Raw genomic sequence first — 20844 nt, forward strand, 5'->3', positions numbered from 1 at the left:
TCCCCCTGCACGGGGTGCTCCCCTCCTGCACCACTCCGGGGATGCTGGGCTGGGAACTCCTTCCCCACCGCTACTCTGGGGATGTTTTGGTCAAGACAAGTTTAAACACCGCGGGAGGGCACAGTCACTCAGTGCGCGGCAGCGCTGACGCGGTACGTGTCACATTGAACTGCCAACGGCCTCCAGTACAACACCTGGTAGGATTTATATCTTTCTCCTCCTCAGACCATTAGCTGTGGTGGAAATTCCTTGGCAGTCCCCGCAGGTATTGCAAAGCCCTCGCATTTTCAGGTCTGGAACGCTGGCTGCCACAAATACTAGAGATCCCGAAATCAGAGAAAGCCATTTATTACAGAAAAGCAGAAAGATGGTACAATTGTACAAGAGTCACAGTGAATTATATTTTTTTTTCCAGGCAATTATGACGTTATCATGTCACTATTCATTCAGCTTTTTAAAATCTAATACCGGAGTAAGCAAGAATAGGAACTACGTTACTAGACAAACATTGGCAAAGCCCTGGCAACAGTTGGCATCTGAGACAGAAAGAAAAGATGTAACTATGTGGTAGATTCTCAACAGGTTTTTGCACAATCAGAGTTTGAAGCGCCGTACTGCTTATGTCAGATTTGACATGACAGTAAGAATCAGGCCACCAGCATACGCACTATATTGCAACAGCTTGTTGACTTCAATACGTCAATAGTCCCAGTTAGAATGAGGGAATCTCGGTGACCCGCTGCAGTTTCTAAACGGCTTGAGTGGGTACAAATGTGAGCAGCTACCAAAAGAGAGAAGCACAAGGGAGAAGCATCAAGTGAGGGGCTGGAGAAATGGGCTGCCAGGAATGTCACAAAGTTCAACAAGGAAAATTGCAAAGTGGTGCCACTGGGGAGGAACAACCCCAGGCACCAGTACATGCAGGGGTCCGACAGACTGGGGAGCAGCTCTGCAGAGAAGGTGCTGAGGATCCTGGTGGACACCAAGTTGAACTTGAGCTAGCAAAGCGCCCTTGCAGCAAACAAGACTAGTGATGTCCTGGGCTGCGTTAGGAGGAGTGCTGACAGCAGGTCGAGGGAGGTGATCACTCTCCTCAGCTCTGGTGAGGTCACACCCGGAGTGCTGTGTCTAGTTCTGGGCTCCCCAGCGCAAGAGAGACACGGACGTACTAGAGAGAGCACAACAGAGGGCCATGAAGATGATGAAGGGAGTGGAGCATCTGTCCTAGGAGGAAGGGCTGAGACTGCTGGGAGAAGAGAAGGCTCAGGGGGATCTCATCAGTGTCCCTTCACCTGCAGGGAAGGCGTTGAGAGGACAGAGCCAGGCTCTTCCCAGTGGTCCCCAGTGACAGGACCAGAGGCTATGGGCACAAACTGAAACATGGGAGGTTCACTCTGAGCACCAGGAAGTGGTTTTTTATTGTGAGGGTGACGGAGCGCTGGCACAGGTTGCCCAGGGAGGTTGTAGAGATATTCAAAAGCCATCTGGCCATGGCCCTGGGCAGCCTGGGTGTGCCTGCTTGAGCAGGGGGTTGGAGGAGATGATCTCCAAAGGTCCCTCCAACCTCAACCGTTCTGTGATCCTCCGCTGCCTCCTTCTCCAGGAAGCACATTCCTGCCACCCCTCGTGCCAGCACTAGCACCTGGGCAGCTGCCTGACAAGCTGGAGCTTACCTAAGCTAAAGACTTATTTGCCAGAAAACCCCCCAAGTTCCCAACTCACTACACTGTCGCACACCTGAGGCTGCTTATGAGAAGTTTGGGACTGTGCTGCTGGGGACAGAACTGCCTCCGCGGGCAGAAACCTGCATTTAAGAAGATTCAATGTGACCACAAAACCACAGCCCCGTTCCCAGCAGAGGTGAAGACAGTCACTACCGCTCCCAAAAGCAAGATGTGGCTCTACCTTTTTGGATGAGAAAAAAGACGATTTGGCTGAAAATTCACAAAAATCTCCCCACCACTGAAAAAAAGCAGAGTTTTGACCGTTTGCACCAGCACCAGCAGGGACATAAACAAGGATGGTCCCTGTTGTATTTCCAACCAGTGGTTCCACTCGGGTAGTGCTGAAACAACTCAGAACATGCAATCAGCTGAAAGGGCAGGGGAACTGAAAGTACAAGTCTCCAAACTGTTCTATGATTTATCTAAGTAGTTTGTAATTGTTGACTTCCTTCTGCAGTTGCTATTTTCAGCAACTTGTTCTCTCCAGGTGGTGATGTCCTCTAATTAAAATAATTTTATGACATCCTACAGGCCTACACATGATGAAATATATATATGAAACTGCCTTTTTTTTTTTGCATAGACTACAGAAAGGGTGTAAAAAAAAAATCTTACAGCTGCCCTATAATATCACTGAACAAAAACTGAGCGAAGCATTCTAGTGTCCCTAGCCCTAGGTAAGAGTAAACTGTCCTTTAAAGACTTGCCTCTTTAGAACGCCTTTTCTGTGTGGGACAGCAAATGGGGTTTGGTGTTGGCTCTGGATGCCACACAGAGCAAAAGACAGAAATACCTCCTTTTCTGCAGGGACAAGGTGGATGCCAAACGCAGTCCTCCTGTCTAGGCCTGAGAAGGGTTGGATGCTGTCAAGAACAATGTCGTTGTCTAAAACACTCTCTGCTAGCCCCAAGAACAACGTCACCCTACATTTGCTTATTTGTGTTTTTAGCTCAGACTTCAATATCTGAACACCCGGGCTGCACACCGTGTCCTGCACAGGATTGCAACATCTTTGATGGGACAGCCTTGCTGGATGTCGCTGTTGCACTCACTGGTCACGTACTCTGCCATTTCCAATGTCCCCATATTTTATTTTATTATGTAGTCGCCTGACAAAGAACAGGCACATTCAGCCTGTTTAAACAACTCTTCCAGCACCCCATAGGGTGCATCTGTGTTCGGTGCTTGGAGGACAACCTCCATTAGATGAAACATGACATGGTGTGTTTGCTTGGCATTACAGACCACTTTGGTCAACCATTCCTGAGGATATAGTTCAGAAAACTTAAGACCACAACCATGTGGGTGAGTGGACTGGAAGAAATCCAGGAAGACCCAGAAAATGCCACTTTCTGCCTCGACTAGCTCCTGGGCATGTAGGCACCTGAGGAAAATTCTGAGCTTCATCAACCACAATGTGTTTCACTTCTGGGAAGTTCCCATTTAAGGAGGCAACACATGTCACAGACTGGCAGATCTTATTTCTAAAAAAAGCCAAACCAACCCCCCCCCAGAACGTATGTAAATACAAAGAAGATGTGACCAGACAAATCCATATTGACTGTCTCCATTTCTCAGCGGGTTCTTGCTTGGAGAGCTGTTGCTGCTTACTGTCTAAAAATTCAAAACTTCCTACCTCAGCTGCAGCTTGCTGTATCGTTTTCCCGATGAAAACATTTATTCCAAGGGATTGGCTCTGCACAGGCACTGCCGCAGAGGCTGCACACCCCCACAACAGGCCTTGGATCTAGCTTAGGAGAGGCTCAGGCTCACCCTTCCTGCATGGGGATGCGGTGGCGAGGCTCCCCAGGGGTCCCTCTGCCCTGCTCTCCCTGGCCCAGGGCAGGCCGTGTGGTGCTTGAGCTCCGGCGGGAAGGACACGGGATGAGCGGGGACGGGCAGCACTCCTGCCAGGCCAGCTGCCCGCTGCGGCCAGGACCTGCTGCCTGGGCACCGCCGTGCCCGAGCCAGGCTGCGAGGCCCCGGTGCAAGGTGCCTCGTCCCGTGCGGTGGCCCTGCTGCCCACCTGCTTTAACGCTGACACAAGTGAAAGCACAGCGGGAACAGGACTGGGGAACTGCTCTGCCTGAAATCCTCCACTAAACCGGCGTCGGTTTCTGTTCTCTTTGTCTAGATGGCCCAGGTCCAAGGTCCCACTTCCAGCACAGCTGCACGAGAGGCAGGCTCAGCACAGGCAGTGTTGAGGCAGCAACAGAGAAAGGCAGGTGGGTAGTTTTGGTGTCAACACCAGCCGTAACCGACTGCTAAACTGAGGCCATCATCTTTTGAAGGTCTAACACAATCCAGCAATCACTGAAGGTGGGATTCTCACTACAGTCAGTGAAGGCTGGATCTGGGCCAGAGCTCAGCTCAGTAACACCTTTCTTGAGATGATTATTGTGTGTTTGTGTCAGCCAAAGCTATGTATTTGGGAAACAGATGTAAAATCAGCAGGGCTTGTTCTCTATGTACAAAGGATGGAATGAAAGAAAAAAGAGGAAATACACATTACTGCTTACCCCACAAATTTCTGCAAGGGTTGATTTTCACCAGTGTAGAGTATTCCTTCTGCAGAACAGGGAAAAACATTTCTTATTCTCTCAATGATCTTCAAAGCCACAATTGTTTTCCCTGTTCCAGGAAGACCAAGGACAAACTGCTCCTTGAGTTTGTGCAGGTTCTAGGAGAGCAGCTCGTACTGTTTGAGAGTGGGAAGGCTGAAAATCTCACAGCCACGCGGTCACTTAAGTAGGACCTAAAGTGCAGCACAACAGTCACAAGGGCACGCAGGAACACGGGGATGTCCCCGGAGGCGAGGATGTAATTCTCTGGGTCCAAGCTGGTGTAATCACATGGGCTTTCTTGTTGGGGAACATCATTCTCTGCAACTTCCATCTGGTTCTTTGGGTCATTCAGGTGCAGTATTTGGGGAATCACAGACATTTTTGAAGCATATGCCCCATCACTGACTAGTTTCTGCTTTAATGCATAAGCAGTTTCTCTCGAGTTTTCAGACTCAGCAGAAGAGGTGTCCCTGACTACAGTGTACAATACTGGATACACATGTTCAGCTACTAAGAGAACATCACACACAACATCCTGGGGTTTTGGCAATCCAGTGTCAACAACCCAACTCCTTGAAAATACCAGTATCCCCTTGTTAAGTGGATGGATTTGGTTTTTTGTTAAATCCTCTAATCCAGGATAGTCTGAGAACAGGTCAGTGCAGATGGTTTCTGGCTTCCATCTGATTAGAACCCACTAGAAAAAAGAAATACAAAATTAGAAAAACAAAATACAGTAAATAATTTACTCAGCACACCATTTACTGGGAGAATACATTATACCATGAGGTCATCGAAGCAAATGATTTAGTGTGAGTAAAAAATTCAGCATTCCCATGATACCTGGTGGTAAATCTGTGAGGATTTTTAATATGAATAAAAGAGATAAAAACTCCATGCTTCAGGCATGCCTGACTTCTAAATGGAATAAGAAGAAGTCTCTTTGGAGGGATCTGCCTCCTTTCTATGTGTCTTCTCATTATTTAGGTATTCCTCTGACAGGTATGTTGCTGGCACAGTGAGAGACCGGTGGTTGAACCAGATGGAGCCGCTTGCGGCGTCTCCTACACTCCTGACTGGCAAAACACCGTGTGTATAGCAAGGGAAAAGGCACCTAGGAGCATCACCAGTCCCCCGGTGTATAGATACACATTCCTACTACATACAGGGGAACACATGAAGGTGCCTCTCAGCCCAACGCTGAACTTGGTGCTCCTCCAAAATAACAAGTAACAGTAATTTTAAAAAATATTAACAGGAATCATCTCTTAAATTTACAGGTTAGAATTACAGCTATCCACATTCATAACACCCAAACAACCCTCAGATGCAAGCACACATTTTCACTGACTGTGTCACAGCCTTCCATTTACAAAACACATTCTCCTCAAGAAACAGCAATTGCGTATCCTGCACCAAAACACTACTGACTGATCAGTAAATCGATCATCTGAGAGTAATCCTGAAAACATGTGAAAAGATAGCAAAATTACAAAAATAATTAGAAAAAATAGCAATTAATACATAGATCTATAGGTCAGAATTTGGAAAAAATAATCCACAGACTATGTTTAATGAGAAAATATCCCTTTGCTACTGATTGGTGGGGTCCTGATACTGCACAGGACCTGAAATTCCGTGTCTCTCCCACATGTCAGAGCTTGACCTAAAGCCACAGCCCTGCTCTGCAGGAACATTATAGGATTTACATTGCCCTTGGCTACTTGAATTCCCTTCTCTTTCAGGGCTCGGTATGTGGGAGTCTCTGTTGCTCAGCAACCACCGATGCTTTTATAGCTGAAGTGTTTCTGAAATAATAAAGTCACCTAAAAAATAAAACCAAGGCAAGGTTCTCCACCCCTGCATGGTAAGGGCTGAGCTTTACTTTCCCTTGTCTGTCCCAGCCCGAAGTTCCACCGCGGCAGGGAGCAGGGTGGCAGAATTAACTTGCTGGGTGAGATAATGTCTCAGACAATCAGACATCCGACACCCAAACACTTGGTGCTTAGCCCCGCAGTACAGCACCGCCAGCACCAAGCCAGGGGGAGTGCACTGAGTTTCCAAGGCCTCTGTCCAGAGGCTTGTCTGGTTGCTTTGTTTGAATTTTTGTTGACCTGTTTGGAGCTTTGTTTTTACCTGGTTTGCCTGTAATAGCATTTTATCTAATAACCAGGTGGCTGTGGATAACAACCATCAGTTTATACAGGCAGTAGCAACAAGCAGGTCTTCTGCAGAGGATGAGATCTTGCTGCCTATAACATGATGATGCAGAGCGCAGAAATACAGTTCTGGTAGGACAGCAGAGTCGTGAGATGTGGGACACGGGACATGGGGCTGAGCTCAGGTGTGGCATGGTGAGAGAGAGCACAGGAGATGCCCTGGGCAGAAACAGCTCTCAGACAGTCAGATAAAGACATGCAGCCCCAGAGCTGAACAAAACTGGTTTTGAGGGTAACGGAGAACAAGTATCTAACTTGTGAAACGTGCCATGTTTGCTGAACTCCAGCGGAGCAGCGAACCTGCAGACCAGGGAAGAAAGAACAAGGTGTAAAAGTGCATTAGCAAACCTACAGCAAGTGACCCCCAGCAGATCCTGGAGTAGGAAAGAGAAACCAGCAGCAGCAACTACGTCCTCCCGATGAAAGAACCCGGGACGCTGCCGACTCGCCCTAACAACCCCTGGCAGATGGAGCCATCACCAGCAGGACCTGAGTGGTGCTGGAAGGCCGAGTGTAACGCCAGGAACAGGGGTGGGTACTAGGAAATGTTCAGGTAACTATTATTATTATTATTATTAGCGGTAGTGGTAGTATTACCTTTTTCACAGTGGTGCTCATTTACCATCTTTTTCTTTCTTTATCTAATAATAATGCTTTGATTAGACTACTCAGATTTCAGTAATGCTAGAATAAATTATTCTCTCTCCCTTTTTTTGTCCATAAGAAGATTTCTGAGCATAACAGGGGGCAGAGAGTGCTCAAACCCCTGGGACACTAGGTATGTTCTCAGCAATCATGTGCATTAGGGATCATACTTAGTGGCAAAAATGGGAGAAGAGATCAAAACACCTGAAAAATCAAAGAAATCAACATTCTTGGAGCAGTTTCATCTTTGAAATACCCTAACAGTTGTCTGCCTAGGATCTTATATTGGTATCATGTTTATCTTCCTAGGAGTTCTGTCAAATACAGTCTTAAATTCAAAAAAATATCCAGAATAAGTGGCTTACCTGGGTAGAGGCCTTTTTGGAGTTCAGACACACACTGGAGACCTGCTTTTGAATAAATTGGCTTGGTAAGAGGAGGACCATTTGCCAAGCTGAGCTCATTCTCAAATTCATCAGCCAGATCTGAAAGACCTTGGGGGAAGAAAAAAGTATGTTATATCCATCAAAATCCTTCCATATGAACTTTCAAAACCCAGCACTAAAGAGTAACTAAAATGACTAATTTTAAACCTCCCTTCGCAATCCTACTCAAGAAAACGCTGCCTACATAGTTAAGAATGACAGTGTTGTGTCAAACCAACAGGATTTTGATTTGCTGTAGAAGAGACGACCCACAGCACGGATGGCTTTACAGTTCGAAGGCAAGATCTAGACCCCACGCGAGACGAGTCTGTGGAGCCCCCAGCCCCCACGCCTGACCCACCAGTTCAGCACCCCAGCACCCCGCAGGAACCGCCTGTGTGTACCAGGGCGCTGAGGCTCATCTCCAGAGCCCTTGCTCCCATCGACATCACCCTCTCTGTCTGTTCTGCGGCTGTGTGCTTTGAAGAGACCAGACATCCCAGCTCTGGGTGCAGAGCAGGGCCACAGGAGAGGTTCACAAAGGCCACGGCCGCCCGGCACACCGGGCCTCTGCTGGGACAGGAGGTCCCCTTCGGCTGGGACACTCCTCGCTCGTGCGGTCACTGCCGTGGGCACACACCCCAGGGAAGACTGTGTCACAGTGAACCTGTAGGAGAGGAGGGTTAGTTTCATCTTAAGACTGAAAAATTCTTATTCAAATCCGTGGTTGGAATAAACTCTCTGGGATCTGCCATGCAGGTCTTGTAGCGGCACGACGGAACAAAACACAGGACATAGCTATTGAAGGGGAAGGATCTCACAATAAAGCAGGACAACACACCTTAAAACAGGCAAAGCTTTGCAACCCTGCTCCTTCAAAACAGCCTTTAACAACCACGTGGACATCTGAAATACCTGTGAGCCTCGGAAAGGGGGAGTGGTTTGCAACCTGCTGCATACTGAGCATTGCTTGCTGAGCCGCAGACTTGGAAGGACTCTTCTCAACCTCCAGCTAATCTCTGAAGAGATGACTGACCAGGTTTTAGCAGCTATCCCAGTGTTGCTGACCTCATTACAGATGTTATTAGTACTTGATAAGGGGAAGGAGAAGAAAAGTCGCAGGTCAGTGTGACACCACCGTTACAGCTAAAATGATTATTTTACGTTAGTGCTGGCACACAATTTGTGACAAGATGCTGGATCTACACAGATCAAATCAGGGCAAGGATATTAATCCTCGCTAGTGCATCAAGCACAGGGGATTTCACTCCGTGGAGATCAGCACCAGTAAGGCCTTTTTTGTTTTTCAAAATAAACCCCTTTCAGGCACCTAAAGGGGCCAGATTTCCACCAGGACATCACTCCCTCCTAAGCATCTTAACAAAGTCTGCTTCAAAAGTTTTCTGCAAGTCTCAGTAATGGAAGCTCCTGGGCAATTTTGAATCTTTCCACTTCATTTAGGGGCATATGGGATCCCTAGCGAGGCTTATTCCAGTTGGGAGTGCTTCAAAAAGTCCTGCTGAAGCAGTTCAGAGTGATGCTTCTCAGAATGGTTTGCTGTCAGAGGCCAGTTACCGTACTGTCACCCCCAGTGCCTGAGACTGTGCCACGGGCCGAAGGCCCTTTGAGGTTTGGTGAGAACACAGAACAAAAGCAGTTGTTCTTTCCTCCTGCAAGTTTATAAACCATGGCAGAAATGGAGCTGGCACTACTGTAAACGCAGATTTTCCCTGGGTCTGCAGCTGTCATGAGCTCTATCCATTTCCCATCTTTTGATCCTGTCACTCATCACCACCAGGATTCAGGGTTACCATGGAAAACAGCACAGCAAGGCGGTTCGACTCACACCGGACCTACGCAGCCCTGCAAGCGTTCTGCTTCGTCATAAATGCTCAGGATTTAAGACTTAAACTGCACGCCAGCCTGAGAGCCGCAGAAGTGATGGACAAGCACTGAGCCCATGGTATCAGCTACTGTTTTTTCTAAAGCTTCTTTCTCCACTTTATTATGGCTTCCAATGACTTTACTGCTGTCATCCACTCCAAAAAATAACCATCCTGAGTGTTTGCAAAGGCAGAGACATCATTTGGGAGGGTTTTTCTAATGTACTCCAATATATCCTCTGTAAAGTTCTTAAATTCAGTATGTGTTGTCTCTGTGGAATCCAGGACCTCCCCACCCACCAGTTTGTCTCTCTTTGACAAACCTGGCAGTGACAATCTTGGACGTTGCGCTCCTCGGTGTTCAGAGGGGCCTCCTCTACTCTCCCATCAAAATCCAGCAGAGCTTTCTTAGCGCTTGGCCCACTCCCACCACAGAGCTTGGCACAGCTGCACTCTCTCCTCAGAAATCCAGCAGCATCGCTTGAAGTCCCGGGGACGACTGAAGTGAAGGGCCAACAGGACAAACCAGCGCTCGAGCTACGGATACGCGGCTTTGTGGCTGCACTTTTCCGCTCTGGATCTCCACAGCTCCATGTCTTAACCCAAAGCAGCAAGGGACTACGCTGCTGCATCCATGCGAAGTGTTCACCAGCCTCAGGGCAGCCCCTGTACCCCCGAGGCTCTGCTCTACGTCCAGACCAACGCCGCGCTCCTGAAAGCCATAGTCCTTGTCTTGGCTCTCCATCCTCACTCCTCCTCCTCCTGAACTCAGCAGCGCACACGCTGCTACACAAAGGTCCTTTCGTTGCCTTTTCTGATTGCAGGTCTTCTTTCTGGATCTCTCCTCCTAAAACTATTTCCTCAATATCTACCACCACATCAGGATAGTTCGTTTTCAAATTAATCAGCAGCTGCTCTTCTTGTCTGGCCATCCTGATCCTGAAATGATAAATGATTAAAACCACTTCACGGTTAGGTATGGCAGCGTGACAAAGGAAACCATCCGCCTTTGGCTCAGGCTTACACGCTAGATTTAATAAACTGGGAAATAAAAACCATTACCTGCAATACAGAGGTAACCAAAGGCCGGCTATTGCCAAGACACCGACGGCCGTCACGCGAATGAAGCCGATGGGCGCTGCAGTTCTCCTGGAGCTACGGACCGGCTGGACCCCCCCCGGGCAGCCCCGCCCCCGCCGGGCCCGGCCCGGGGGCGCCGCCGCCGCCCGCTGAACAGCCCGGTCCGGCCCCGGGCCCAGCCCCCGGGCGGGCGGGGACCGTCTGCCCGGCCCCTCCCGGGCAGGGCCCCGGCGGGCAGCCGGCGGCGGGGCTGTCCCAGGCGCCCCCAGCCTCGCCGCCGGCATCGGGAGCGGCACCGCCCTGCGCTGCCGCCGGCTCGGTCCGGGGCCGGGCCCGGCTCCCCCCGCCCGCCCCCGGACAGCGCTGGGCACCGGCCGCGGGCACCGGGCCGGGGGGGGGTGTGAAAGGGGCGGCCGCGGGCACCGGCCCGGCGTGGGGAGCTCGGGCGGCGACCGGTCCCGGCGCTTCCCCCCCCGCCCCCGCGCTACGACCTTCCCACCGGCGGCCCCGCCCCGCAGACACCGGGCGCTGTATGTCAAATACTTTAATTTTAAAAATATTCTATTCAGTGCTAAAATAACTTTCCACTTCCACGCGCGGCCGCGCCTTCGGCTTCGCCAGGCTCGATCACAGACTCGGCGGGACATGCAGTGGCGGCGGGGGGGAAGGGGCGGGGCGGCGGGGGCTGGGGGCAGAGCCCCGGGGCGGGGGTGTCCTGGGGCGGGAGGGGGGGGGGGTGGGGCTGGCGCCCTGCCGTATCCTTCCCCGTCTCGGCGACGGGGGGTACCGAGGCCGGGCAGGGCTCCGGCGGCCCCGGGAGGGGGGTCGGGGCAACCCCGAGGGGAACGGGGCTCCGCCGCCGGCCCCCACCCTCCCCGGGAGCGCCCCAGCCTCTCCCAACACTAATGGCTTCAACGAGCAGCTTATTGCACGGCGTCCCAGCGGGCCCCCGCCGCGGCACGGCAGGACTCGGCCCCGCGCCCCCCACCTCCCGCCGACAGAGCGGGGACATCGCTCGGTGCGGGCGGGAGGCGGCTCTCCCGCTCCCGGGGAGGGCGGGCAGGGGAGCCAGGAGCAGGCAAACAGAGTCTGCCAGCACCCCGGGAGCAGGGAGCCCCCCGGGCAACCCCCGCTGTGCACGCACACCACCCACCGGAGACCCCCCCGCTACAGGACAGGTCAGCAGGGAGAGGGGGAGCCAATAAATAGAGGCAAATTTGCGGGAACTGGTGGCAGCCCCCCGGCCCGGGGGAGCGCAGGCTGCCCGCGCCGGGGCTGGCGGGAGGCTCCTGCCCACCGGAGCAGGGCAGGGCAGGGCAGGGCAGGGCAGGCTGGATGGCGAGCGGCCCGGGGGAGGGGGCAGGCCGGAGGGAAGCACCCCGTCCCCCCCGGGGAGGGCGGGCGGCTCTGCGAGGGGCTGGCGAAGGCGCTCTCCCCGGGGACGCGCAGGCTAGCTCTCCGAGGCCGTGTGGCACACAGAGTTCTGATCGGCACAAAATCTCTTCAGAGGCGGCGCGCTGGAGTCCTCCTCCTCTTCAGTTACCTGCAAGAGCCAGAGGCAGAGGTCACGGGAGCGCAGCATGGCCACCGAGCCACGCAGACCACGGCCAGGCTGCGGGGACAGCCCGGGCTGTCACCTCTGGGGAAGCCCCAGGGCTCCAGGAACCCGCTTTGGCCCGACTCAGCTGGAATTGCTGATTTACTCCACCTCCACATCCTTTCTTCACACTTTAACACCCAAACTGAACCAGGGGACAGCTCGGGAAAGCCGGGAGGTTTGAGGAGCTCCTGGGGGGCACTTCGGGACTGCAGAGCAAGTCCATCCAGTGAGATGTTTCTGCTACACGGGGCAGCGACAAGGGTGAAAGGGCCAAGCTGGGTCTGTGCACATTTAGACGTGGTTTCAATCCCCCTTCCCTTACCTGAGTCTCAAGGGGGACTGGCTCTTCCTTTGTGAGAGTGGGAGGCTCGTCTGCAACTTCCGAGGAAGGCAGGGAGGGCTCTGGGGAGAACAGAAGGGTTAATGAAACTGCTGACCCGGGAGCACTGCAGGACCCAGCTCAGTGCTGAGCCAGAGGAGGCCTCCAGCGGAAGACACAAGTCTCTGCTGCCACATCCACTTCCAGCAGCACCTCAGTCACCCACTGGACAAGCAACGCCTCCAGCAGGGCCTTCCCCAGGCCCAACCATCCCCCTCCTCCCTTCCCAGCCCAGCACCCACCTTCCAGTGTCTCCTGCCCCAGGGTGGGTGGCTGCGAGTCGTCCGTGCGGAAGTCGGACGTGTGGGCAGGACTCATGGACTCGCTCTGCTGGGGACTGGGGCTGGAGTTGGGGCTACTGTCCACCTTGAGCTGGTAGACGTCCGACAGGGAGCTCTGGTTGCTGTTCTCATCTGCAGAAACAGCACCTAGTGAAGAAGAGCACCTTGACCCAGGGGCACAGGCAGCCGAGGGCGGCACCGAGAGCCAGGGCCTTAGGGAGAAGGAAGAGCGGAGTCAGAGGCAGCGAGAGCACGGGGGCTCGCTGTCACCATCAGCACACAGGCTGCTCAGCACAGGGCGCCCCGCCGGGGCACGGCTGGCGTCACACACACAACTGGCCTGCGGGAGAGGGGCTGCTTCTGCCCGGGGACTGACTCGGGCAGACAGAGAGCAACGCTGGGCTATTCAGAAGGAACGAGCGGAAGGCACAGGGGTGATACAAAGTGCTGCGCTGCCAAATCTCCTGTCTGCAGCTTGCAAGAGCCCCAGGCACTCGAGGGCAGGTGCCCTGCCTGTGTACCGGGGTTCTGTACCTCTTCTGTTTGCAAGGCAGCAATCTAACGCCAGGAACAACACTCAGCACTTGCCTCTGGATGGGCAGGCAATCCTGGCACGTATCTTTTCCAGGTAAGGCAGTCCCAAACTGCAGACCTACAACGCTAACCTCACCACACCTACTGGAAGCGCCAACACATTCCCCGATTTTCCTTGGCCACACCGGGAGCCAAGTGGAGAGGCTGGGCACAGGCACATGCTCTGCTCCGCAGTGAGTCCATGTGCCGCCTGAGCCTTGCTCGGCTCCACCACAGAGCCTGTCCTGCTCCCAGCTGGCTGCAGTGCGCCAGGATCACGACCAAGGTCAAGGAGATGCTCTGCCCTTTCATCCTAAGGTCCAGACAAGTCACTGCTGGAAGCAGTGGGCTCAGCTGGGGGCAGCTACTGGCCTCTCCCCAGTAGGGACTGCAAAGTGGGAACAGGAACCTCCACTCCTCCAGCTCCCTATGAAGCTTTCTACCAGAAGATCCCAGAAACAGTCTATTAAGATTCCTTCTGACAGCAAAAATGAAGTTTCAGAAGGGACAGTCCAGAAGTGAATCAGCATGACCCTGCACTGAAGACGTGCTGCTCTTCCCAATACGCGCAGCATACAGAAGCCAGCAAAATCCCAGCTTCTGTAAGGCCTCAGAGTCTTTCCCCAACTTGAAGGTGGCTCAGCCAGACTCACCTTGGAACTCCAGGAGGAGAGAGGAGTTGGCAGAGGTGTCAGCTGGGAAGCCATTGGGTTCTCGGGCAGTGCTGCTACTTGATTTGGATTTCTCTTTCTTGAGGAGAGAAAGAAAAGCAGAAACATAAGGTTAGAGGAGCCCACTGCTGGCAAGAGGACACAGGGGTGCACAAACTCTCCAGAGAAGCTACTCCCCCTTCTCTCTCCCAGCAGCCCAGAGGGCTCATGTATGCCTCTTGCCTTTCCTTTCCGGGCACTTTCCTAACTGAGAGGCAAAGACTTCAGCTGTGAAGGGCTCAGAATCAGGAGTAAAAGGAGCTGACACCTATCTAGGAGTACCACCAAATAAAAACGAGTCCTCCGGGGATTAAGGCAAAAGAGATGAGAAGCAGCGCGGGGGGATCACCCAGGAGCGCGTGAGCTCAGGTGCAAGGGAGAAAACCAGCCCAGCTCCCTCAGCACGGCCGCAGGCCGCGGGGCCATGGCGGGTGGAGGTGGGCGGGAGGCAGACGCTGCAGTCCGGGCTCCGGGGCGCGCGGGCCGGCGCTGAGGCCCCGGCCCCGCCGGAAAGGCCCGGGAAAGCGGCAGCCCAGAGCCGCCCGAGGCCACGCCGGGGAGCCCCGGGCTGACGACAGCGCGGAGCGGGGAAGGGCCCAGCCCGCGCGGTACCCACCTCCTTGCTGTCCGCCACCGGCACCCACTTGAATATCCGCAGGGACGTGTCCCCCACCGTCACCCACTTCTTCTCCCTGCGCGGATACAGCCGTTAACGGCCCCGACCCCCGGGGTACCACGGCAACAAGCCCCGCCCGCCCGCCCGGCTCCGATTGGCCCAGGGGAACGCCAATCCAGAGCACTGCCGCACCCCGCCCTCTCATCCCCCCGCACCTCGCTGTGATTGGTCGTGCGGACCGCCGATCACCGGCGCTTCCGGTCCCCCCCAGACCCCCGAGCAGACGGTGCAAGTTAATTGGCTGCTGCCTCGCTATCCCCGCCCACTACCCCACGCAGCACGCCGATTGGATAGTCGCCACCGGAGCACCTCCACCGGCACCCGTGTGGTGCGGTGATTGGCTGCAGGCCGGGAAGGCCCCACCCCCCGCGGCCCCGCCTCTCACCATCTGCGGACGCGCTCGATGGCCGCCATCACTTTTTTGATGTCATCCTTGGCGCGGCTGCGGGTCTCGGCGCGCACCGAGCGGCCCGACATGGCGCCCGCAGCCCCGGCAGCCCCGGCTCCGCAGCACCCGCCGCCTCTCTCCGCGCATGCGCGCGCCCCGCCCTGACCCCGCCCTGCGCGTGCTGCGTCACCGCGCTCGCCACGCCCGGAAACAGAGAGCGGGGGGGTGCGGGGAAGCGCGGCCGCGCCCAGTGCGCCTGCGCGGCTCCCTGCCCCCCGCGTCGCCATCTTGCGTCAGGGCAGGGCCCGCCCGGCGCTGGGCAGGGCCCGAGGGGGTCAGTCCCCGCACAGCGCCCGGGGAGGGGGGGTCAGTCGCCGCACAGCGCCCGGGGAGGGCCCGGGTCCGCGGGGCAGCGCCTCAGCTCCCCGAGCCGCGGGGAGGGGCCCTGCCTGCGCGCCGGCAGCGTTAGCGCACTGTTTAGGATCAAAGATTGAGTTTGGGCAGCTCCTCTGAAAAAAAAAAAACAACAAAAAAACCCCACAAATAAACCCTTTTCTAAGCCCAGAAAACCTCACTAGCCCTGTCCAAGCAACCACTACCCTGGGACATCGATGAGACAGCAGGTGGGGACAAACCCTGAGTGCGTCACCCAGGACCTCGCGGATCGCCCCCCCCTCCCCAGGCGGCCGCGCCATCCAGCTCCCCATCGCTGTGGTCACAAAGCACGGGAAGAAGGCCCCGGACACACAGTCTGCGCGCTCTTTTATTACAAATTGTTGTGTTATTAAAAAACAAAAACCCCCACAGGCAGAACACGTCCTCCTCTGACTGTGGGTAGCTGTGACGTGCCACCGTGGGGTGAGGATTAGTGCTTCTTGCCATAGATTGCGGCCAGCGCCTTGCGGGCGCTGGAGATCTGCTGCTCCAGCCTCTCCCGGGTGGCTTTGTTCCCAGTTTTTTTCAGCATGGTCTCCATCTCCTCCACCACAGCCCGGTGACCGGCGGTGTTGTGGAAGACGCGGATGGCCCGGTCCCCACACGACACCAGGTAGCGGCTGTTGGTGTCAAAAGCCAAGTCTGTTATGCACTGTCCGTGCACAGCGAGAAAGCGCTCCTCCTCCTCGCCTCTCCTCGTGTTGTACACAACAATGTCTGTGCCGCTAGAGAGAGCGATGACGCGAGCATCGGGGGACAGAGCGATGCGACAAGGCTCTGTCACCTCACACTTCCCCGTCAGGAGGAGGTACGGATCCTGTTGTTTCTTATATTCCACATCTGTGTCCCAGAATTTCCACGTCCCGTCCTTCGAAACAGTCACCATCCTGCAGCCAGGAGACAGAGCACAGGTGAGCGTAAGGAAATCGGGCAGCACCTCTTCCCCTGCCACGGCTGCGAACCAGGAATCCTTTGGGAAGTGTGAATCTGTACACAGAGACAGCCCTTGTCCTCTCCAGCGCACAGACAGTCACTCCCAGGAGGAAAATCCATGGGGAATATGCATGTGGTACGAACCAGTCAGGGTTTTGCTGCCCTGGGCTCCCGGGAAAAAGCACAGGGCAGCTTCCCTGACACTGCGTAGGGGGCAGCCCCCTCGCAGGCTGCCGGCGTAGGCTGGCAAGGGTGAGCTGATGTGCCCGAGGGTGAGGCAGAGCGTACTGCTCCAGGCAGCAGAGAACACACACTTACCTCCTCGAGTCATTAGAGAAGGAGAAGGAATATATGCCAGCGGTGTGGCCTTTCAACTCAAAAGCCCTGGCCACCTCCCGGAAGTCTCCGTTCTTGCCAAAACACACCTCCCACACCTTCACATCGGGGGTAAAGCCACAGGATGCCACAAACCTGGGTGAACGAACAAGCAGAGACACAGGCTATCTGTCACAGAGCACCTGCTCCAGCCGGGCCGCGGGGCCAGCCCTGCAGAGCTCTGCTCCACCTCCTGCACCAGGCAGGGGCCGGGGCAGCCCTCCTGCGCGGGCTCTGTGAAGGCAAACCTATCCAGACTCCTACGTTCAAATCTTTAGTCAGCTGAAAACAGTTCTCACTTTTCACTGAAACCAGGCTGCTAAAGGGAGCACTAAGGAAGGCCACCAGAGACCAGAACAACTTAGGAATGAGAAACGCTTTGGCCAAAGTAAAAAAGCTAAATGCTTTTGTTCCCCAAACTCACTGAGCTTGGGGCACGGCAAATCTTCCTGCAGCAACAAGTTAGAGCTAGGGCAGCAAACAAGATTTTCCTGATAAACAAATCTCGCAGTAAAAAAAGATTTTAAATTTTACAATTAACCTTTAAAAGGTTACAAACAAGTTAGAAAAGCTGTTTGCTTTGCATACACCATTTGCATTGGTCCCACGGCCACTATCTGAGGCCAAGCCTGTTCTCCTCAGCTCCTCAGAGGATGGTTAACAGGAACAGCAGTGCCAAGGCACCGAGTGTCTGAGACCACACAGGCGAGAGTCAGCGCTCCTGGAGGAGCTGCTCTCGGGGGCTGGAATCCTTTTTTAAAATGCGGAACCCTCAGAAAATTGCGTTAAAACAACAGCTAACTGCTGATGGTCTGAACTGACGACACCCTCTGGGAAGGAACAGGGTTCCTGTTCACTCCCGCAGCCCCCCACTCTGCAGCAGGAGCAGCCCCTCACCTCCCACACGGCGACACTGTGGCGTAGGCATTGTTCATCTGGTTAGTGTTAATGCTGGCCAGGACCTCACCCTTCGGGCTCCATATCAGGATAGTAGTGTCACTGGAAGCTGTCATGATAAACTTTCCTGGGGAAAAAAGGCAAAGATCAGGAGAGCACCCAAGCCTAATGCTGCCACAGACTTATCAAGGGCCTAGGACAGTCCCTGAGCAGGACAACCTCCCCCGGCACCTGGACAAGCAAGAAAACCAAAAGCAGCATCAAAATTCAAGGAGTGTCAATCTCCCAAGACAGGGCGAAGAGCAATATCAGAAAACTTGGCTCCTGGTTCTGCTTTAGTGCACCCTTGCCCTCAGGAGCCATCAACTGGCAGTGGGCACTCAGAGACCACATGTGCTTCTCGCCCCAGCACCCCCCAGATCCCACTGTCAGAGCCCAGCCCTAAGCTGGTGCCACAGGAGTAAAGCAGCAGACTATACCCCAGATGGTTAAAACACAACTTGAGGCAGCTTTCAAGTCATGGATTGCAGGCAGGCAGCCGACTACAAGTCACACCACTATTACCCATGACTGGTTGGGTCAGCATTTTGGACTCCTGCTTGTTTCCACTTGCAATGCTTTCTGCTTTTCCATCTCAGCCCGGACAGGGAGTTGCCTGTTTACCTTTCAGCTACTTGTTGCAGGTTTAAGTTTTCACTGTCACAGCCGAACAAAGGTCTCAGTTAACATTCTCTCTGCTCTCCTATTACAGAGGTGAATTCACATCCACCCACTTCCAGCTGCCTGCTGTCACATACCTGGAGCATTAATCGACCAAGCCCTCACCACTAACACATACCCCCTGCCCCACCCTCTGTTCTAGAAGATCCCACAAGTCCAAGGTAGACCAAATGAACTCACTAGAGAGATTTTTGACTGGTTAAAGAGAGACTGGTGAGCCAGAGAACTGCGATCCTCTCAATATCGAGACCAGACCTCTTTGCAACAGCATCCCTGCAAATGCAAATTAAGAGACTGTGCATATCGGGGAGCCAGTTCTGTGCTTACAGGAATATAACCTGTCTGAAAATGACATCTTTCAGTTCCCTCAGTAGTAAACAAAGGCTAAAAAGCAACACCTAAGAGACTACAGAGTCAAGTACTGGTGCAGAAATGGGCCTTGAGAATGCCAAAAACTCCAACACTTTTCAACCCAGCAGCTCTTGCTTTACAAGAAAATCAAAACCGATCTCGAGCCTCAACAAGCAAGCAGCTCATTTCCATACCTGTCTCCGCAATTCCTATGTTAATGACAGGAGCCTTGTGCTTCTTTGGGAAGTCCCCAGAAGTTGCAGTGAAGGTGAAGCTGCCATCATCCTTCTTAGTCATTTTATAGACACGAATAGTCTCGCCATTCGCCAGCCAAACAATGAATGCCCTGCACAAGGACAGACAGTCTGAACTGTTAAGGAAGGGGCTACCGCAGCCCAGCCTAGCTGCAACAGGTATGCTAAGAGGTGATTGAGCAGCACTTGGGGAAAGGGATACACCGGCAGATCAAAAGCTGTGTGCTTTACAAGGGCAGCAGGTTCCCTGTCTTAGCTCAACTGCAACACTGAATGGAAAAGAACAGAATTTATTACTCCATGTCTGGACACGAGATCTGTTCCTCTCTCTAAAAGAGGCTACTTTACAAAGTGCCAAGGCATGCTTTTCCACCAACCCTCCCGGCCAGCAAGAGGTCCCCCCCCAGTCCCCCGGAGAGGCTCGGAGCTCAACCCAGCTGCAGGGCCTGGCTGACAAAGGCCTTAACAAGCACCTTCCATGGGTGCAGCAAGCTGGGTGCTGGGATATCTGCCCTGAGAACCACATGAAAATGCCAGCTGCTTTCATGAGAGGCCACGAATCAGTGGCACCGCTAAGCCCCTGTGAGGGATGTCACCTGCACCCAGCCCGGGGGACATCTCCCTGGTCCCCCCCAGCTGTGTGACCAGCTGCTCTGCCCACAGGACGTCCCTGTGAGGGATGTCACCTCCACCCAGCCCGGGGGACACCTCCCTGGTCCCCCCCAGCTGTGTGACCAGCCACTCTGCCCATAGGATGTCCCGCTGCCGACACGCCCCGAGGGATCCCCGGGCTGGGGACGGGTGAAGCACGGGGAGGTGCGGCCCTACCGCGAGTCGGGGCTGAGGCGGACGAGCTCGGCGTGGTCCAGCCCCACGTTGGCGCGCAGGCAGCGGTGCTCGCGGGCCGTGAAGTCCCGGGTGCTCCACAGCCGGACCGTGCGGTCATCAGCGCAGGTCGCCAGGTACTTCCCGCTGCTGCTGAAGTCCAGGCAGGAGACGGAGCCGCTGTGGCCCTACGGAGAGAGCGCAGTCACAGCGGGGGGCCCGGCGAGGCGGGAGGCGCCGAGCCCGGGGAGGCACCGGGGCGCACACGGTACCTTGAGGGCGGCGACCAGCAGCCGGTGCGCGAAGCTGTGCTGCTGCGGTTTGTCCCTCCGGGCCCGCGCCGGCAGCTTCGCCTTCCTGTGCTCCTCCGGCCTGGCGGCGGCGCCGCTCACCCCGGGGCCTGCGGGGAGCGGAGGGTCGGGTCAGCGCCGCCCGGCCCGGCCAGCCCCGCTCCCGCCGCCATACCCGCGGTACTCACCGGCCGGCGGCGCGTCGGGCAGCGCCCGCGGGGCGGGGCGGCGCAGCACGGCCGCCAGCAGCAGCAGGATGAGGAGGAAGGCGAGAGCACCCGGCAGCATTGACCCGCCGAGCGCCGCCGCCTCCATCTTCCCGCCGCCACCTCAGCGGGGCGGCCCCAGCCGCGCCTCCCCCCCCCGCGGCCGGACCCAGCGCGCGTGCGCAGAGGGGCGGCGTGTGCGGGGAGCGCGGCCCCCCCGGCTGTGCGCGTGCGCCAGGGCTCGCGCGGCTCCCCCTGGCGGCGAGGGGTGGTACTGCCCCGCTGCGGGCCTGCCCCCCCGCCCCCGCCCCTGCCCACCCTGCCCCGCCCCCTGCCCGCCCCTGCCCGCCCCCCGCCCCCGCCCCTGCCCACCCTGCCCCGCCCCCTGCCCGCCCCTGCCCGCCCCCTGCC

The 20844-nt window shown here is 55.3% G+C and overlaps 3 protein-coding genes across 4 annotated transcripts; all 3 read right to left on the reverse strand.

Annotated features, from left to right (window-relative positions):
- Positions 1–332: 332 nt before the first annotated feature.
- On the reverse strand, positions 333–10499 carry LOC141932318 (schlafen family member 13-like). The gene is given in 15 exon segments (XM_074845721.1): positions 333–2763; positions 2852–2858; positions 3023–3208; positions 4244–4460; positions 4463–4985; positions 5289–5364; positions 6174–6465; positions 6776–6807; positions 6918–7045; positions 7459–7646; positions 8493–8589; positions 9480–9637; positions 9640–9847; positions 9924–10304; positions 10306–10499. Coding segments are annotated over 15 exon segments (2946 nt in total). The 5' UTR covers positions 10393–10499; the 3' UTR covers positions 333–2397.
- Positions 10500–11068: 569 nt separating this feature from the next.
- BCL7B (BAF chromatin remodeling complex subunit BCL7B) lies at positions 11069–15309 on the reverse strand. 2 transcript variants are annotated; one of them, XM_074845189.1, is made up of 6 exons: positions 15145–15309; positions 14700–14775; positions 14027–14123; positions 12762–12932; positions 12463–12542; positions 11069–12083 (listed from the first exon to the last, which is right to left on the reverse strand). In XM_074845189.1, exons 1-6 carry the CDS (start codon positions 15234–15236, stop codon positions 11991–11993), a joined length of 609 nt encoding a protein of 202 aa, XP_074701290.1. In that variant the 5' UTR covers positions 15237–15309; the 3' UTR covers positions 11069–11990. The 2 variants fall into 2 exon arrangements, with proteins under 2 accessions (XP_074701290.1, XP_074701289.1); XM_074845188.1 differs by having other exon boundaries at positions 12762–12947.
- A 583-nt stretch (positions 15310–15892) lies between these two features.
- Positions 15893–20589, reverse strand: TBL2 (transducin beta like 2). The gene is made up of 7 exons (XM_074845166.1): positions 20416–20589; positions 20210–20337; positions 19941–20125; positions 19053–19204; positions 17788–17914; positions 16834–16986; positions 15893–16469 (listed from the first exon to the last, which is right to left on the reverse strand). Exons 1-7 carry the CDS (start codon positions 20540–20542, stop codon positions 16013–16015), a joined length of 1329 nt encoding a protein of 442 aa, XP_074701267.1. The 5' UTR covers positions 20543–20589; the 3' UTR covers positions 15893–16012.
- Between the last annotated feature and the right edge of the window lie 255 nt (positions 20590–20844).

This window comes from Strix aluco, chromosome 19 (genome assembly GCF_031877795.1).
Source record: "Strix aluco isolate bStrAlu1 chromosome 19, bStrAlu1.hap1, whole genome shotgun sequence".
Classification (NCBI taxonomy): domain Eukaryota; kingdom Metazoa; phylum Chordata; class Aves; order Strigiformes; family Strigidae; genus Strix; species Strix aluco.

Coding starts and splice junctions, on each gene's coding strand:
- TBL2 (XM_074845166.1), bottom strand. CDS start 20,542: ATGGAGGCGGCGGCGCTCGGCGGGTCAATGCTGCCGGGTGCTCTCGCC. Junction 20,126..20,209: donor TGCTGGTCGCCGCCCTCAAG/GTACCGTGTGCG, acceptor CTCTCTCCGTAG/GGCCACAGCGGCTCCGTCTC. Junction 16,987..17,787: donor ACAGTGTCGCCGTGTGGGAG/GTGAGGGGCTGC, acceptor TCGTTCACCCAG/GTTTGTGGCATCCTGTGGCT.
- BCL7B (XM_074845188.1), bottom strand. CDS start 15,236: ATGTCGGGCCGCTCGGTGCGCGCCGAGACCCGCAGCCGCGCCAAGGAT. Junction 12,543..12,761: donor GGGGCAGGAGACACTGGAAG/GTGGGTGCTGGG, acceptor TGTTCTCCCCAG/AGCCCTCCCTGCCTTCCTCG. Junction 12,084..12,462: donor CAGTCCCCCTTGAGACTCAG/GTAAGGGAAGGG, acceptor TGGCTCTTGCAG/GTAACTGAAGAGGAGGAGGA.